The 20,077-nt window shown below is 41.8% G+C and overlaps 1 protein-coding gene and 1 long non-coding RNA gene across 3 annotated transcripts in view; both read left to right on the top strand.

The window, feature by feature from the left end:
* The first annotated feature begins 4,291 nt into the window (after nucleotides 1-4,291).
* Nucleotides 4,292-20,077, top strand: part of LOC111844837 (uncharacterized) — a 44,237-nt gene continuing 28,451 nt past the window's right edge. The window contains exons 1-7 of one of the 2 annotated variants that reach the window (XM_072701015.1): nucleotides 4,295-4,464; nucleotides 5,309-5,395; nucleotides 9,242-9,349; nucleotides 9,945-10,256; nucleotides 10,353-10,504; nucleotides 10,692-10,789; nucleotides 12,589-13,937. In XM_072701015.1, the coding sequence (XP_072557116.1) occupies nucleotides 4,407-4,464; nucleotides 5,309-5,395; nucleotides 9,242-9,349; nucleotides 9,945-10,256; nucleotides 10,353-10,504; nucleotides 10,692-10,789; nucleotides 12,589-12,724 (951 nt within the window). In that variant the 5' untranslated portion in view covers nucleotides 4,295-4,406 and the 3' untranslated portion in view covers nucleotides 12,725-13,937. Of the gene's footprint in view, nucleotides 4,465-5,308; nucleotides 5,396-9,241; nucleotides 9,350-9,944; nucleotides 10,257-10,352; nucleotides 10,505-10,691; nucleotides 10,790-12,588; nucleotides 13,938-20,077 lie in introns of those variants that run through there. The other variant, XM_072701016.1, reaches the window with a different exon arrangement.
* LOC140579181 (uncharacterized) lies at nucleotides 15,252-18,755 on the top strand. The gene is made up of 2 exons (XR_011983345.1): nucleotides 15,252-17,329; nucleotides 18,386-18,755. It is a non-coding gene; the product is annotated as an uncharacterized lncRNA (long non-coding RNA).

Genomic DNA, 20,077 nt, shown 5'->3' with positions numbered 1-20,077 from the left:
TAAGAACAAAGGAAACTCAGCCATGAAGTGACAGAGCAGAACGGGGTCACTGAGTGCTGAGGCACATAGTGTGTAACAGTTGCCAATACTCTGTTGACGCTCCATTGATGCTCTGTGGACGAACTACAAGTAAAAACAAAATTATTATGATTATACTATGAAAAGTTCAAGCTACCAGGTATCCTTTTTATTCCACTCCCAGTATTTTACACTCAGTGGTGGAGCTACAATTTTTTACATGGGGTGGCCACTTGTATTTCAGGGGGTCCACACACACACGCACTGTACTCATAAAGTTGAAATAATAAATTAAGGAATTGAAAAGTTTTATTTGCAAAAAACATTAGCATAAAGAAAAAACAACCAAACAAAAAATACTGATGCAGCTGGAAGGGGCTCGATGACATCTTCTGTAAGCTCTGGCTCACTGTCTTGCTCAGAGCCAGAGGTCTCTGTGTCATCCTTTGATACATCTATTTACAACACAGTCCATTAGTTCTCATAGAATAGTGAAAACACACACACACACACACACACACACATTTTTGTGAATTGTGAGGACATTCAATAGGTTTCCATTGTTTATATACTCTACAAACTATTTTCTATTGCCGTAATCCAACCCTCACAGGGAACATTTAAAAATATTTATAAGCCTTTTGAAAAATGGGGGCATGGGCAATGTCCTCATAAGTCACCTTCTCCTGAAATACCTGTCATACTCATACCATTATACAAATGTGTATCCTGATATGTCACAAAGATGCACACACACACAAACACAATGAAAGTGTTTAGAAAACCCAAATCTATTTCATTACCAACATATAATTCAAAATATGAAAATATAATAATTTACTCATCATCTACTCACTTTGTTGTGAGTTAATAAGTAATGACAAGATTTGATTTTTTTAGTTGAACTTTCCTGAAGCTCAGCTTAAATTCTAACATTGTATGAAACATGTGATTGCCTGGTAGATGCTCTGACCTGCTGGTGGATCTGTAGTCTGACCACACTGACTCTGACTAGTCTCAGGTATGGAGCTGCTGTGGGATCCAGTGCAAAGGGTAGGGTCTGTTTAAACCTGATCTGCCTGTTTGTGCTTCTTTATAAAGAAGTCTGATATTTCGCCCTTTCTTTTCATGTTTAATTGACCCTGTGCAAAAATATTACAGTCTGGTTACATCTGATCCAGTTAGAGACATATTTATCCTAATTAAAAATATCCATTATCATACCTGCACATTAAAATCAGCAACCGATCTAAATAACATTATTCTGAAGAAAGTATATGAGCTGGCTATTCCATTTCAACTAAATTTAACTCACAAACAGCTAACCTAACATTACTTCCCCATATTAGCAAAATATCTGAGCATCGTAAATTAAATATAATAACTTACATACATGGTATGTGCATGTAATACTAGCACAGATGAAGTATAGCGTTAACTGTCTAAAGTGCGAATTGATCTCTCTAATCTCATTAAGTTAACTGATGTCGTCGGCGCCTCGTTAATTTACACAGCGGATAATAAACGTTACTCAGCAAACAAACCTTATAATAAACTATAAAACGTATTTCAAATATGATGTTTTATTATTCGTCTTACCTTGAAACCATGCTCTTGTCTTCGGCTCGTCTTTGATTTGAAAATAGCTTGAGCAGCGTTGCCGGCAAAATTCAAAAACTTCTTTAGACAAACGAGATGTCAATCAGCATCAGAAACTGCCAGCAGCAAATAAAATTTTGGGGTGGTTCCCGGGGTGGCCAATCGGATGTCAGGGGTGTCCAGTGCCACCTCGGACACCCCTCTGGCTCCCCCACTGTTTACACTTATATAAGTTTCTCAGCTGCTGAAAAGCCAATTTTCTCATAAAAAATTTTCTCATCTGAATATCTACCAGTGACTGCATTTGACCACTAGAGGGCAGGAGAGACAGCAGTCGACATATCTGACAAATTCCAGTGACAATATTATAATAAACTGCTCAAAAAATGAAAGGAACACTTTTTAATCAGAGTATAGATCAAGTCAATTAAACTTCTGGGATTTTGATCAGGTCAGTTAAGTAGCAGAGGGGGTTGTTAATCAGTTTCAGCTGCTTTGGTGTTAATGAAATTAACAACAGGTGCACTAGAGGGGCAATAATGAGACGACCCCCAAAACAGGAATGGTTTAACGGGTGGGGGCCAATGACATTTTTCCCCCTCGTCTTTTCTGACAGTTTCTTCACTAGTTTTGCATTTGGCTACAGTCAGTGTCACTACTAGTAGCATGAGGTGATACCTGGACCCTACAGAGGTTGCACAGGGAGTCCAACTCCTCCAGGATGGTGCATCAATACGTGTCATTGCCAGAAGGTTTGCTGTGTCTCCCAGCACAGTCTCAAGGGCATGGAGGAGATTCCAGGAGACAAGCAGTTACTCTAGGAGAGCTGGACAGGGCCGTAGAAGGTCCTTAACCCATCAGTAGGACTGGTATCTGCTCCTTTGTGCAAGGAGGAACAGGATGAGCACTGCCAGAGCTCTACAGAATGACCTCCAGCAGGCCACTGGTATGAATGTCTCTGACCAAACAATCAGAAACAGACTTCATGAGGGGGGCCTGATGCCCCGACACCCTCTAGTGGGCCCTGTGCTCACTGCCCAGGACCGTGGAGCTCGATTGGCATTTGCCAATGCCCGGCCTCTTATGGAAAGAGTATGCAGGTAGTTCCTGGAGGATGAAGGAATTGATACCATTGACTGGCCCCCACGCTCGCCTGACCTAAATCCAATAGAACACCTCTGGGACATTATGTTTCAGTCCATCCAACGCCACCAGGCTGCACCTCAGACTATCCAGGAGCTCAGTGATGCCCTGGTCCAGGTCTGGCAGGAGATCCCCCAGGACACCACTCATTAGGAGCTTGCTCTAACGTTGTTGGACATGCATACAAGCATGTGGGGGCCAGACAATCTACTGAGTATGATTTTGAGCGGCTGCAATGAAATTTCGGACTATGGACTAACCTGCCACATCATTTTATCACTTTGATTTTCATGGTGTCTTTGAATTCAGTCTCTGTATGTTGATAATTCTCATTACCATCAAACCATGTGGCATCCTTCCCTTCCTAACACATTACCCAGTCCATATCAGTGTAGATATCCAGCATGATTCTGCCCAATCAGCAGAAGGAGGTCCAGATGACATTCCTGGTGTGTGGAATCTACCAAACCCATACACCCCCCTCCAACCTGTGAAATGTACTAAGGGTGTGAACTATACCAAGGAGGGGGGGGCGCACCCAGATTATTTCTGGCTACCAGCCATCCTAGGGCCCCAAAAAGGTAGATAAGGCCCCATTCAGAGGAGGTCAAAGTAAACAATAATAAGTGGGGAACCTGCAGAAAGGAATAGCTACCTGCAAGCCGCTGGCATTTCATTCCTCAAATCACAGCATGAGCAAATCAGAGAGACCAGCAGAACCTTAACTGGACTGTGGTAATGCCTGGAGAAAAGCGCACAAGCCTGTAGTGACAGTTCATTTCCCATGCAGCACCACTCAGTCTGTGCGTGTATTTCCTGGTTGGCGTTTCTGGTGTCTTTTGTTGGAAGATTCCACAGTAAGTTTAACTGTCAATCACAGCTGCTTACTCTGTTGTGAATGTGCAGGAGAAATTGTCAGGAGTGTTACTAGTCAACTTTTCAGATTTTCATATACTGTAGCTACATCAAGAAACAAGTACACTGGAAATCAGAAATAGGATGATCTCTTTAGCAGGAAGGGGTGGAGTCTCATGGGGATAGTTTTTATTTATTGTAGTGAGTGATGGAAACACATCTGACAGCTCGCAGTTGAGACACTATGATTGAGGACACCTGTGTGAGTGGGGTGGGGGTTGAGGGATTCAAGGATGCAAGTGGGAGGTGTTGGGAGAGTTGGTGTGAGAGGAGTGGGAGTGAGCGGTTGATCAGGGGTGCAGCGTGTCGCAGACATTGACGCCTTGGCTGTAGGTGAAGATGGCAGGGGTAGATGGGTAGGCAGTGAGGGGGTCGCCTGTTAAATTAGAGTATAAAATTAGACTATAAAAAGGTGGTGGCAGAGTAATAACAATAGTGATTTGGGTAGTAAAGTTACTTTTGTGATATTAGGCCTCTTATTGGTTAACCAATACAAGATTGACGCAAAACACCACAATAGAAAAAAATCTGCAAGAGTATAAGACCCTGATTTGCAAATGAGTGTGTGTGTGTGTGTGTGTGTGTGATTGTAATTGAAAGCTAAACCACGACACTGGAAATTTTGTTTCTGTTACTTCTCCTTTTGTAGTTTCTGATTAGAAGTTTTTACATTTTCTTCTTCTCTTAGATACTTTGGTTTGACTATCAAGTCAGCAAGTCAGATTAACTAAATGTCAGCGACTGCCATTTATTCGGTTGTAAATTTAAAGAGAAAATGTCAGGATGATGGTGAGTATTTCAAGTTTTGTTTATAAAATATATTTTAAGATGGAATGTATTGAAAAAATATAACTTCCTTTCTGGTTTGTGACAGGAAATGGTGGTGTTGCTCATGGCCACTGGTTTTAGATCATTGTATTAAGTTCTATTTATGTTTTAGTGTAACTGTTAGCAGACTTTATGGATTTTATACCAAATGAAATTGGACATATTGACTGAAGATTCATCTTGAGGATGGAACCATGTATCAATGGGAATTCAGTTTAAAAAATGGTTTTGTTAGATGCCTTTTCATTTACAATGTGTAATATGAGACTGATATTGTAGGTTATATATAATATTTTACACATCCAATTTATTTGATGTTATGTAAATTCACATAACAAAGTGTAATATCACTGCAGAACAATCATATTTCATTTACATAAATATGCACATTGGAAAATACCATGTCATTAAATCTTTATAGTATTTGCTTTCAAAGTGAAATGTTACAAAGTGCCAGAATATCCATCAATCTTTAAACCCCGTGAGTATATTATAATATTTATATCTGAAATAAGAATTTGAGTTAGTCACTGCTTTGAGTGCATTAGATGTGCATAAGCACAGTTTAAATAAAGCCTGGTCAAAGGTAGTCAACAAGAGGAGAACTAACTAAATGTTCTCCGTAATATTTGCATTTGAAGGGATGTGTGTTACTAAAATCCAGCACAGGACACAAGGCAGAGATAAAATGTTCTGTTCAAATTGCTGCTCTGAGAGATGCAGGCTTCCAACTTCAGATATTTCCTGTAAGTATGTTTCTTGAGCTTTGCCAGCCATTAACACCCTGTCATGTATATTGTTGCAGCAGCACAGGGTGAAGATGTCGTCTACACCGAAATTAAATTCCCTGACTCTCTCTGCCCCCAAAATGTGTCTCGTGATGGGAAAGCTGGTAAGTAGCATGAACCATGTGAAAGAGTTTGCTGTTGTGTTTACACAATTATTGTCACCCTGGCTACATGGAAACATGGAAAAAAGTGATTTGTCAAGCTGAAAGTCATTTTTTTTCAAAGTTTAACATTCACTGCAAAACATAAAGCACACAAATACACCCATAAAGCACAATCTTTTAAAAAATGCCCCATATTAGCAATGGCAGTAAGTAAACTGATAAAATGATTCTTTTCATTTCAAATACTATTTCTTGTACACTGTTGTTTCATTCGTTTGCTCAGTGCAGTCTCTAACTGCATGATCTGTCAATCTGTCACTCATCATTTATCTGCAATACAGTGCCTTACAAAAGTACTGAACCCCCTTAAAATGATCAGATTTGCCTGAATTACAAATGATGCACAGATTCTTTCTGTCAGTGTTTTTATTACAAACTCATAGTCTCTCACAATAAACTTTCCAGTCGGTATCAATTATTTGTCACCATTTTTTAAAAAAGAAAATTAATATTTGAAAAATGCTGCTGGCATAAGTATTCAACCCCTGCGCTCTGGAAGCTCCACATGACAGAGAACAATGACACAGCTGGAAAACATCACCTCACTGAATTGTCCTCCACTTGGCCCCCACCCATCATAACCCCTGACTCCCCCCAGCTTAACTATCGAGACTGTAGAGTGTTAAAAAGAAGTTAGAATAATCTAATGTCATAGATTTAGAATGGGGCACCAAAAATATCCAAGAGGTTGGACATCTCAGTAAGACTGTTGGATCGATACTGAGAAAGTGGAGGCTTCACCACACCTGCCTAGACCAGCCCATCCTGAAGACTCAGCAACCACACAAAAAGGAGACTGGTGAGGGAAGCCAGAATAAGGCCTACAGTCACTCTGAAGGAGCTACGGAGTTCAGTGGCTGAGAGTGGAGTGAAGGTGCACCTGTCCAGCATGTCAAGAGCATACTGCATACACCATACTGCATACTGCATACACCATACTGCATACACCATACTGTATACTGTATACACCATACTGCATACACTATACTACATACACCATACTGTATACTGTATACACCATACTGCATACACTATACTACATACACCATACTGTATACTGCATACACCATACTGCATACACCATACTGCATACACCATACTGTATACTGTATACACCATACTGCATACACTATACTACATACACCATACTGCATACACCATACTGCATACTGCATACACCATACTGCATACACCATACTGTATACTGTATACACCATACTGCATACACTATACTACATACACCATACTGTATACTGTATACACCATACTGCATACACTATACTACATACACCATACTGTATACTGCATACACCATACTGCATACACCATACTGTATACTGTATACACCATACTGCATACACTATACTACATACACCATACTGTATACTGCATACACCATACTGCATACACCATACTGTATACTGTATACACCATACTGCATACACTATACTACATACACCATACTGTATACTGTATACACCATACTGCATACACTATACTACATACACCATACTGTATACTGCATACACCATACTGCATACACCATACTGCATACACCATACTGTATACTGCATACACCATACTGCATACACCATACTGCATACACCATACTGTATACTGTATACACCATACTGCATACACTATACTACATACACCATACTGTATACGTCGTTGGCGTCCTCAGTCTCGGAAGACTATGGAATTCTGCGTCCGGATAGGTTACTCCATGGCTTGATTGCAGCGTCTTTGGTGACTGTAGAGCCCAATTCTGGATGTACAGCTCCTGGTGCAGTTTTGGCAGATGAAGACGGTGTCTGGTTTCACTGAGGATTTCTCCACATTTTTTCTGCGTTCTCTCCTCTCTGCCCACTGTAGGTGTCGCTTTTGTTCGTAGCTGTTTACACCCGCCTTGACGGTTCGCCTCCACCCACTGCGATCTGCTGCTGCAGCTTCCCATGTTGTGGGGCTGATGTCGCAGGCTTCCATGTCACGCTTGCAGACGTCTTTATAGCGCAGTGCTGGCCTCCCCACTGGTCTGACGCCAGAGTCCAGTTCTCCGTAGAGGATGTCTTTGGGGAGCCGTCCATCGTCCATGCGATGAACATGGCCGAGCCAGCGAAGGCGGCGCTGAGTGAGCAGAGCATACATGCTGAGGATGCCAGACTTTTCCAGGACAACCGTGTTGGAAATGTGGTCCTGCCATGTGATCCCCAGTATCCTTCGCAGGCAGCGGAGATGGAACGTATTGAGTCTGTGTTCATGGCGGGCGTACAGGGTCCATGTCTCGCTGGCGTACAAGAGGATGCTGAGGACACAAGCCTGGTAAATACGGATCTTGGTGTTGATGGTCAGCATGGTGTTCTCCCACACCCGTTTGGTGAGGTGTGCCATTGTTCCAGCGGCCTTGCCGATCCGCTTGTCGATTTCAGTATCAAGTGATAGGTTGCTGCAAATGGTGGAACCCAGATAGATGAACTCCTCCACTACCTCCAGAGTGTGGTCACCAATGCAGATGCTGGGGGTGCTGCTGACATCCTGACTCATAATGTTGGTCTTCTTGAGGCTGATGGTAAGGCCGAAAGCACTGCTAGCATGAGCGAAGCGGTTAATGAGTCGCTGGAGGGCTTCCTCAGTGTGGGTTGCTAGCGCGGCGTCATCGGTGAACAGCAATTCCCGCAGGAGTATGTGACGCACCTTGGTCTTGGCACGCAGACGGGCTAGATTGAAAAGCTTCCCGTCTGTTCTTGTGTGGAGGTAGACGCCGTCGTCGCAGGAGTTGAAAGCGTAAGAGAATAGTAAAGAGAAGAAAATGCCGAAGAGTGTGGGAGCAAGGACGCAGCCCTGTTTTACCCCGTTGTTAATTGGGAAGGGGTCTGATGAAGAGCCGTCGTACTGTATTGTGCTCTGCATGCCCTCGTGAAAAGATGTGATCATCTTGAGTAGCTTCGGGGGCATCCAATCTTGGAGAGCAGTACGAAGAGCCCCTTTCTGCTGACAAGGTCAAAGGCTTTGGTCAGGTCGATAAAAGCGACGTAAAGCGGCTGATGCTGCTCTCGGCACTTCTCCTGCAGTTGTCGCATTGTGAAAATTATGTCCGCTGTCGATCTCCCAGCTCTAAAGCCACATTGTGACTCTGGGTAAACTCGCGCGGCGAGCATTTGAAGCCTGTTGAGAACCACTCTGGCGAAAGCCTTTCCAGCGATGCTCAGGAGAGAAATGCCCCTGTAGTTGTTACAGTCGCTGCGGTCGCCTTTGTTTTTATAAATGGTGATGATGTTGGCGTCGCGCATGTCCTGAGGGATGGTGCCCTCGTTCCAGCATTGACAGAGCAGTTCATGCAGACGGGTGAGCAAAGTGGTAGACTTGCCGGCCTTGTACACCTCGGAGGGTATGCCGTCTTTGCCTGGAGCTTTTCCGGAGGCTAGGGAGTCTATGGCTTTTTGTACTGCATACACTATACTGCATACACCATACTGTGTACTGCATACACCATACTGCATACTGTGTACCGCATACTGTGTACTGCCTAAGCGATACTGCATACACCATACTGCATATCCCTGTGTGACGTTGACGGGTCGTCCTTGGAGCGGTCCATGACAACAGATGAGACCAAGATGAAGATTTTTGGCCAACATCCAAAGGACTGTGTGTGGCACAAACATAACACAATCATTCAGGGATCCCACACCATTCATAGCGCCCCTGTCTGTTCATGCACCATTTTATACTTTTATATTCAGACAAAATCTTCATGTGGTTTAAATCTCTGTTCATTCCCATCAGGGGCAGAGAAACCTGGATCACACCCCCATCCCTACAGGCCGACTGCAGTGTGTCTGCTGCTGTTGTGTATTTTCCTAACCATCTGCATCATTGTCCTGAGTATCTGTTGTGAGTATGAATCACTTTTCATATCTATATCTAAGTGAAACACATTATTAGAATTTGTGTATCTACAGTGAGCATAATTCACAGCTTGGATAGTGTGTAATTTTGTGTAGAGTAAATGTTCATTTTCTAATAGGGTAAAAATTATCATTTTTAGAGCAGTGCAACACCGCACCCCCCACTGCTATATATGCTAATGGCCTCATACAGTAAGACTAGTAATACACTCCATCAGTTTAGATTTTTAAATAGCAGGTAGAAAAACTACTATTGCTTTAGTTTCAAAATGCTTATCATGTCAGTATAATATAAAGGCAGGCATTTCTGAAAACCCATATGACACTTAAAGAAAAACCTATTACATATACTGATGATTTTTAATAATATTTGAGGAGACTCTCCCAGAGGTGCCAAGTAGGACCACTATATTTTCAGAATTTGATATGTATGATCTGATTAATAAGATTATTTTTAAATTATTTTAATATTTCTCTAGGATTTACTAAATTAGAATACAATAACTCTTATTGGTCTCCAAGTGGGTGCTGTGTTGATTGTTACACTGTATGTTTTATGTCTCACTGTCATCCGGAAACAGTATATAGAGCCAACCGGAAATGCTCAGTGATGGAAGGGGACCTGCAGCAGCTCATGTTAAAGAACAGGAACCTGACTAAAGAGAAGGAACAAATACGGGAAGAAAGCAGCCAGATAGAGCAAAATCGCAGCTCCCTGATCAGTGACAATAACCAGCTGAAGGAAAACTATTCTGCCTTAACAACCTACAACAACGATTTACAGAAAAATTACAGCATCACAGCTAAACAAAAGGATGTGTTACAAAAAAACTACAAAGCTGTGTTAGATAAATCACACCACCTGACTTCATATTGTGACACCACTGAAATACGTAATATAGCCCTTATTACAAAATTTTTTCTTTGTTTTATTTGAAGCCATTCTTATTGCTATTTTGACAAAGAGTTTGTCTTCTCTGTCTTTGCAGAGAAACCATGCCGACCATGCCCACAGGACTGGGAGCTGTTCCAGTCCAGCTGTTACTTTATTTCTCAGGACCAGAAATCATGGATGGACAGTCGGATTGAATGTCTTAAGTTGGGAGCTGACCTGGTAATTATGGAGAGCAAAGAGGAACAAGTATGTACTGTCTGAGTGGCTGGTCATAGTGTAGATAGTGTAACTGCTCTCCTGTTGTTCACTCATGTGATCTGAAGGGTGGGTGATGCAGTACTTTTGTGTCGCTCTATTGCTTATGCTGAGATACAGTATGTGTCAGTGTGTCTCTCAGCAGAGCTGCATGAATCATTCACTGTCTTGTCTTCAGGACTTCATTAAGGGAAAAACAGATAATCACTGGATTGGACTGAAATATAATGCAGAGAAGAATGTTTGGATTTGGCTGGATGGCAGATCTCTGACAGGGTAAGGATTCATTCAGACACAGTATGTCGATTCCTTTGCAGAAAAAGAAACAACTTTCCGTTTCACTCTTGCTCATACATGGTTTATACCAGGGCTATTAAAATCACGGTCCTCAAGTTCTGAGCACTTCTGATCTTCCATCCATCCTTTACCTGTGATCCAGGTGTGAGGAGTACAGACACTCCCCACTTACTGACCGAGTTCCGTTCCTATGACCAGGTCATTACGCGAATTGCCCCCTTTCACATAACGTCAGGTAATTTCCGTTCTGACTAGAGGCAGGTTATCTTTATTTCTGGGTTACCCGAGCGCCGATCAGGACTATTGGAATACAAGAAAGTTCAATGCTAATCGAGTAAAAAAGGTAAAGCTGAGAATAGCTGAGAAGCTGGCTGGATGATGTATACACATCCTCTGGGGCAAAGTACTGACTATATATGTAGATGCTCCCATAAAGAATTTTTAAAGTTGGCCCCTGATCTCTTTTGATCGCCCTCACCCAAAGAGCACATATTTTTTCATCAACAGAGAGCCGCAATTTACCGGTATTTCAACCATACTGGGTTTGTGCCAACCATCTTTAGATATTGTTTTAATGTCACTTTGCACCACCTGTAGTGTACAGGGACGGATTACGGACCGGGCCAGCGGGGCCGCTGCCCAGGGGCCCTTGGGGTGCAGGGGGCCCGTGGGGCCCCTAGCCCAAAACAATTTGCAACGCTTATCAACAATGTATTTTCGTTTGTCTATTTTAGAGGGCCTACATTCTTTGATCCTCTGCCTACAAGGGCCCCTGACCCTATAGGGCCTCTGATGGAAACATGGAGGGAGGGCGTTTGGCTGCCAAGGGCCCTTGAATTGTGATGGTTGTGGTGGTGGTGCTGGTGGTGGTGGTGTGGGGGCCCTCGCGAACGTTTTGCCCAGGGGCCCACACAACCCATAATCCGTCCCTGGTAGTGTACTGTATACTGTAATAAACTGTGTACTGTTCCCGCTACGTGTTTTCTCCGTATGTGACAGGAGAAAATCTATGAGTGAAACTGTAATAAACCAAACACAGAAAAGACTTGGGAGATCTCTTATCTAGCAGAGCATGGTTACAACAAGCTGGCCGATAAGTGCTAACGTTAATCAACGTAATTACAAATAAATGATACGCTAACATATATAGGCATGTATTGCGAATTAGCATCACTGCAACCCAATGCACATTTCTGAACTAAAACAGTGCAAAGAAAATGTCATTTGTACATATTAACTAAGATATGAAGCAAGTAAAAAAGCCATTTTTTCGAAGACGTAAGAAAAGGACTCAGGAAAACTTTAACCTTGCGCACGTCCGTGCTTTACATGCTACTTGAGGTTCCCTATCCCACAACGCAAAGCATATGCATCAAACTAAAGGTGACGGATCGCGGCTTCAGTGTAAAATTATATAATTTATATAATTATAAATTACATTACGGTCCTCAGTCCGGGCACTAAACAGCTCGACCGGTACATGAGGAGTCGAGGTCCTGATCTGAAGAGCCCTGGTTTGCACTGTCAGTCCCCAATGACTATTTTTCTGGCCAATGGTTTATATATAGTCTGTACTTTTTAAGACATTTTCAACAACTTTTAAGACAGAATATAAATAACAAGAACTGATAATAATAATAATTTCCCCTGTCATTAAATTCATCCTGGATTAAGAAAAAGGTTAACAGAGAATCTAACAGGTGAGTTGCTGCTGCCTTGTTAGCAATAAGTTTTTAAAAACACTGTTTTATCACTTAGTCTCTTTCTTTCCGTTCTAGTTTCCCGAAGCCATATTACCGGAATGGATTCTGTGCTAGAATCCAAAGCTGGTATACATCATGGCAGGGTTGGACCTGCGGTACAGAGGCTGGATGGATCTGTGAGACTAGAGCGCTGCTCCTAAATCACCTCTGAACAGCATTAATGTCGAGGCCGACAAAAAGTAACCAGCCGGATCATGCCATGAAAAATCGCTTCCTTTCACAAGTAATCGTGTTAAGGTCTTTTAACAGTATGTGTATATAAAATGAAGAATAATAAATTAGATTCTTATTGTCAGTGAGTAGGAATTAAAAGCAGCAATGTCCCTTGTTCTTTCCAAAAAGTGTATTCCGTTACATTTATGCGATATATGCTTCTGTGTGGTTGTGATCAGCAGAGAGAGGCCAAGTGTTAATTTGGCCGTAGCTACGAGTTGCCACATGATGGTGCAGAATCTTCTCCAAAACTTAAGTAAAAATCATAAAACCAGCCCAGTATTTACATCCATTTTCAATAAAAAAAATGCTCAAGCCGCAGAAGCATGTAGATAATATTAACTATATCTATTATTTCAACTGATTGGTGTATTATTATTTTATATTTTGATGTCCAACCATACTCAGTAAATAGAGTGAATCAGGATTATCCAGCAGTTGAAGGAGATCTACAGAAGATCACGAAAGGGGTTTTCTTCTTTGATATTGCAACTCCAACCTATTACTGGTCTAATTCTGTGTGAAAATGTACCAAAGTTTAGAAAATCAGGGTCAAATCCTTTTCCGGAGTGATGTGTTGTCAACACCATAGCTGTTCATTGTTTGTGGCTGTTTGAGAGGATGTAGGGGGCAGTGGGATGTGGATTAACTAAAAAACACAATTTATCCATTACCAATGATTGGCTGAGGACAAATGGAGACAAGAAGGTCCAGTGGATTCAGTCTTCACCTGAGTGACGTCACTGAGTGCTGCCCAGTTGTATTATCATCTATGTCATCATCCCCTCATGGTGGAATGAGCTGCTGAACCACATCTGGTCATCAGACTCTCTCTCCACCTTCAAGAAACATCTCAAGTCTCATCTGTCCCAGGAATACCTCTGCTAGCTTAATACCACTCCATGTTTCCTGAATGCTCTCAATATTTGAATGAATAACTGAATAGTAGTTTTATTGGGCCCTTGCTTTGCTTGGAAAATGTTGTGTAGCTCCTGCCCCAATCCTGCTTACACTTGTTACCAGGCCTTCATTGGAAGCTCAGCCTAGTCACACTTATGCCTGTAGTTGACTCCTTGACAGCAACTATGTTTGTATGTTTGTAATATGCAATGAAGTATTACATATTAAAGAGCAACATTATAACATTATAACATGTTTTAAAGTGAAATTACTTTTGTTTTTATATATGGTAAAGATAAAAATGGTCAGTAAATCACATTCAATAAGACAGTTAAATGAGTCTCCCAAAAAAACCTATTATAATATCATGAAACGCAAAACACCATGAACAATATCTGTCTTCACTCTGCCTCACTTAGCAGGATATTATTAATAATTATTTCATAGAAACAGGTTCAGATTCAATGCATTCAAAAGCAACCTTATCCAAACAAGCCAAAAGAATAAATTTAACCATGCAGTTCAAATTCACATTTTTTTTTTGTCCAATTCCTTGTCCAAACCTTACTGTATTCAATTACGCAGTACAGCATTACACAGGAGTTAACACAGGCTAGCCATTGGCTGTTACAGGTGCAATGACTTAGTTGTAGACAGGGTGTGCATGTGGTCTAAGGAAGGAAGTAATATTATATAAACAACTAAAACAATAAGAACATGGAGACACGTTCCCCTAAATAACACAAATACAACCACTTTATACGATCCCTAATCATCAATCATATAACAGTACTACCATCTACTGGTTAACCTCGGTACATAGCGAATACATAACCGTAACACTACTACCCCCGCTTAATGTATTATCCCGTCTCTCCTAAACATTTCGTAGTCTAACGAGAACTGACAAAACAAATTTAACATACAAGATACACAATTACAACAACCAACGCAGAATACAGAGAATCTCCCTGCAATACACTCGGTAGCAGATCTCCTCAAAGTTACACGCTAACAACTTAGCGGCTGACCGCACTGCAATATTACAGCACCGAATGTAACCAGTCCAGGACCAGTCACTTACAGTTCGTCAGTGACACACAGTACTGCAGCCCTGAGTATGGTGAGTAACTGGCCAGGATCCCTCGGGGCTGGGTAGGATGATCCGGTGCGGCACAATCAGGGAACCACCGCTGAAAGAAGACGCTCCTGATGCTGATCGAAGTCTTTATATATGTTTCATGAGAATTGCGTGTTTTATGCCTTGTTGTGCTCTTTAATTGACTTTGAGCTTATTGATTGCCTGTGGGGGTAGTGATCACATACTGACCTAAAACAAGCCAGGTACGGTACTGTGGTTGTTTGTTAAAAAACTTTTCAGAAACAATGGCAAAGAGACCTAACTAAACGATGTGCCACCGTAACGTGGAAAATCGATTATTCATGCCTGTATGCCATTGGCGGTGCTGTGGATGATTTTTCAATCTGTACATCGATGTGTGAAGTGGGAATAAAAGAATCGGTTGGCCTGTGCCTGTTGTCTTCCTCCTTTGTCCCACATAGCAGACAGGTCTGGCCCAGATCTGGCGTCAAGCCGGCATTGCTGGCTGAGTTCTGGCATGGCAAGTGGTATGTCAACCAGATATGGGCCAGGTCTGGCAATGATGGCACTGTTTACATTATGGCATGCCAGATGTGGCCCGATTGTGGTTTGGTCTATGTGGCCCAGGCACATAGAAGACAGGTCTGGCCCAGATCTGGCGTCAAGCCGGCGCTGCACACTGAGTTCTGGTATAGCAAGTGGTATGTCAACCAGATATGGGCCAGGTCTGGCAATGATGGCACTGTTTACATTATGGCATGCCAGATGTGGCCCGATTGTGGTTTGGTCTATGTGGCCCAGGCACATAGAAGACAGGTCTGGCCCAGATCTGGCGTCAAGCCGGCGCTGCACACTGAGTTCTGGTATAGCAAGTGGTATGTCAACCAGATATGGGCCAGGTCTGGCAATGATGGCACTGTTTACATTATGGCATGCCAGATGTGGCCCGATTGTGGTTTGGTCTATGTGGCCCAGGCACATAGAAGACAGGTCTGGCCCAGATCTGGCGTCAAGCCGGCGCTGCACACTGAGTTCTGGTATAGCAAGTGGTATGTCAACCAGATATGGGCCAGGTCTGGCAATGATGGCACTGTTCCCAGTTACGCGCGGTGAGCGATTCTGGCTGACAGTCGGCATTTTTCATCTGGGCCAGAACCGTTCTGGGCACGGCGAGCGATTCTGGCTGACTGTCGCCATTTTCCGTGTGGGCCAGAACCGTTCTAAGCATGGCGAGCGATTCTGGCTAACAGTCGGCACTTTTTGTGTGGGCCAGAACCGTTCTAAGCACGGCGAGCGATTCTGGCTGACTGTCGGCATTTTCCGTGTGGGCCAGAACGGTTCTGAGCATGGTAAGGGATTCTGGCTGACAGTCGGCATTTTTCGTGTCGGACGACTTTGGCTGACAGTCATCCATTTCAGCATTGGTAACATGCTTTGTGCCGTACCTAGCCCTCACCTGCCGTAAAATTCTGGCCTGATGTCAGATAAATATTCCCAAAAAAATTCCAACCAGAACTAGTCTTAACATGGAAGATCATTCTGACTACAGTCTATATAGGAGGGGTCACCAACATGGTGCCCCCAAGGACCACATGAGTCACCCGCGGACCTGTTTTAAAAATACAGTAGCACAACTCACCATTGAGCAGTGTCTGAAATTTAATTTTATCCTGTTACTATTTTTCTTTAATTATGTTTGCATTTATATAGATTTGAAAATGGCAATATCTAAAAGAAAGCATTTAAAACATGTTTATTATACATGATTTAAGGAGAGTGTATCAAACTGGTAGCCCTTCGTATGGCTCAGTACCCGTGAAGTAGCTCCCAGTTTCAAAAAGGTTGGTGACCCCTGGTCTATGGCCTATATGAGAGTACCAGGTTCACATTTCACTATGTTGTATATGTAAATCTGCAAGATGTCACCTGGGTCTGCAAGATGTCATTCTGGGTCCCATACCTGACCCTCATCTGGCGTAAAATTATGGCTGAAGGGTCTGCTCTCAACTATATATTAAGCACTGTCTGTTTGGGATAAAACCTGTACTGAAGAGCACGAGAAACACAATAAAGAGCCAATGGCTGACATACAAAAAGACTCCAAGCTCCAGCTGCTGAAATAGTACAGTCCCACTGATATGATAATTTTTTTGTTTAACATTGGAAAACCATTAAAACTTATTTGATATTTTTTGTTAACTACGGTATATCGTCAATCATTATTTTTCATCTGACATGTTTACTTAAAAAAGGAAAAGTAAAAACAAATGAAAACATTAATTTATCTTCTCTAAAATCTTGTCTTTTAAAAATATAAACCCGTTTGGAATACTTTGTGTATAGGGCTTTTCTATTGACCGTTCGGTATTTGATCATCTACGCTGAACAACCAATCCTGAAATAAGTGGGCGTTAACGTTTCAGTTTAGACCAATCAATGTCCTTTAGACGTCACTGCAACTTCACCGGACTTTGAGGCTGTTGACGGCGTCGATCGACTTTAGATGGCTGATTCAGTTTGAATAATAACGAGCGAATTGTGGTAAGTGAAATATTTCAGTTACTTTTAAAGTTCCATTTAACCTTTTTAGTCAGAGATTTTAGCTTAAGATTCTGTCGGAACGGTATGTTGGGAATGATCGTTCATTTTAAAAAGTCGGTTCAAACAAGTCACACGCCTTGACATAATATTAAATACAGGGCTCTCGAGTTTAAATCAGATGTTTAACGTTAGATTACATCTGCAGAGCTCTCAAGTCTCACGTATTGTGTGTGGGACACACGCATTTAACACAACAATCTCCCACGCCAAACAACATTTCTCTGTCTGAGAAGTGATAAAGCTCGCGCCACAGCTAATCCAAACCTGCACCTTCTATTTTTTTCTTTTCATGGGGGACATGTCACTTCAGTCCACTGCTCCTTTGTTGCTGGTGATATCTGAAACTTGTTTGGTTAAAAATGAGCACCGCAAGTTCCAATGTACGACTTTGTGCATTTAATTCCTAGTGATGGAAATATATCCTTTATATATATATATATATATATATATATATATATATATATATATATATATATATATATATATATATATATATGCGTCTAATTGATCAATCGACAGATTTATCAGTTATGCATGATCATAAGTTGGTAAAGTTGTGTGTCATATTAAAGTCACAGTAAAAAAAAACAGGGATGAAATTCATATGGAACAATCATATATTCTGTGCAGTATTGGATATAGCAGCCTTCTGGACAGTTACAGTTCAGCAATGAGTGTTTTTTATGTCAGATCAGAACAGATATTACATTTCAGATTGCATACATATATGCATACAACTTTGACGTGTTGTGAATTAAATGGTGAAATTAACAACCCTGTTTAAATATTGTTTACTTGTTCATGATATTCTGTCATGGACATAATGATTCATATCTCCTTATTTGTGTACTACTGTATGTGTTTTGGAATTGTTTTATACTATAAATGTTGGGTGCTGTCTTGATCTTGATGGTATGATTTATGTTCTATGCCTTAGAAGCAGGTGGCATTAATAGTTTTGTGTTGTGTGTTGTGGCTGCAAAATTCCTTAACTAGGAGTGCAACGGACCAGGAGGCAGAGAAAAACATTCAAAGATGGCTTCAGTTGGCACCTGACAGGGATGGAGGAATGAAGGAACATGCAAAAAGGGCAAATGACACTTAATTCCATTGTTTGTGATGTATTTACTTGTTTTGTATTTGGATTTTTTTGTGTGTGTTTTTGACCACCCAAATTTCACATTTTATTAACCAGTTTTACAGGGCCATGTTCTTAGATATTTTGTATGTTGTGAAGTGCTTTAAACGCCTCATCTGTCTGTTGATGTTACAAAGTAAAGTGTAATTAAATATCAATCAGTGGTTTGTTGAAAAGCATTTATATGTTGTTTATAGTAAAAGTAAAAATAAACTTTATTGATATCAATTGTGTATCCATTGTGCTTTATGATGTCACTGGGCCTGTTATGGCCCAAATCAGGTAGAACCATGTCTGGGCCATCACTGGGCCTGTTATGGCCCAAATCAGAAAATCCATGTTGGGCCGTCACTGGGCCTGTTGTAGCCCAAATCAGGTAGAACCATGTCTGGGCCATCACTGGGCCTGTTATGGCCCAAATCAGAAAATCCATGTCTGGGCCGTCACTGGGCCTGTTATGGCCCAAATCAGGAAGAACCATGTCTGGGCCGTCACTGGGCCTGTTATGGCCCAAATCAGGAAGAACCATGTCTGGGCCGTCACTGGGCCTGTTATGGCCCAAATCAGGAAGAACCATGTCTGGGCCGTCACTGGGCCTGTTATGGCCCAAATCAGAAAATCCAGGTCTGGGCCGTCACAGGGCCGTCATTCTTTGCGGTATCTGGGCCAAAGGAAAATGAATAGTGTGGGCCAGATCTGGCCCAAAAGAATTTTGCTATCTGGGGTGTTTGTTTTGTCTAAGTGTAAATATAAACTAACACTGTTATCTTCCACATGGCCACTACATCAGTTCTTTTTCCTATAAGGAGGATAAAAAATGACTAGCAACCCACACCTAGATGATTTCATTCAGGCCCATTGCCACAGGTGTATAAAATCAAGCACCTAAACATGCCACCTTTGCGATAAGTCAGATTGTGAAACGTCTTCCCTGCTAGATATTCCATGGTCAACTGTAAGTGGTATTAATGCAAAGTGGAAGCATTTAAGAACAAAGGAAACTCAGCCATGAAGTGACAGAGCAGAACGGGGCCACTGAGCGCTGAGGCACATATTGTGTATCAGTTGCCAATATTCTATTGACGGTCCATTGATGCTCTGTGGACGAAGCAAAAATAGAAACAAAACTATTATGATTAAACTATAAAATGAAGTTCAAACTACCAGATATTCTTCTTATTCCACTCCCAGACTTTAACACTTACATAAGTTTCTCAGCTGCAGAAAAGCCAATTTTCTCATAGGTGCTGAATATCTACCAGTGACTGCATTTGACCACTAGAGGGCAGGAGAGACAGCAGTCAACATATCTGACAAATTCCAGGGACATAATGTTATAATACACTGCTCAAAAAATGAAAGGAACACTTTTTAATCAGAGCATAGATCAAGTCAATTAAACTTCTGGGATTTTGATCCGGTCAGTTAAGTAGCAGAGGGGGTTGTTAATCAGTATCAGCTGCTTTGGTGTTAATGAAATTAGCAACAGGTGCACTAGAGGGGCAACAATGAGACGACCCCCAAAACAGGAATGGTTTTACAGGTGGAGG

This window comes from Paramormyrops kingsleyae, chromosome 17 (genome assembly GCF_048594095.1).
Source record: "Paramormyrops kingsleyae isolate MSU_618 chromosome 17, PKINGS_0.4, whole genome shotgun sequence".
In the NCBI taxonomy this organism is placed as follows: Eukaryota; Metazoa; Chordata; class Actinopteri; order Osteoglossiformes; family Mormyridae; genus Paramormyrops; species Paramormyrops kingsleyae.
The sequence above is the reverse complement of the archived record's forward strand: the minus strand, read 5'-3'. Positions and strand labels throughout refer to the sequence as shown.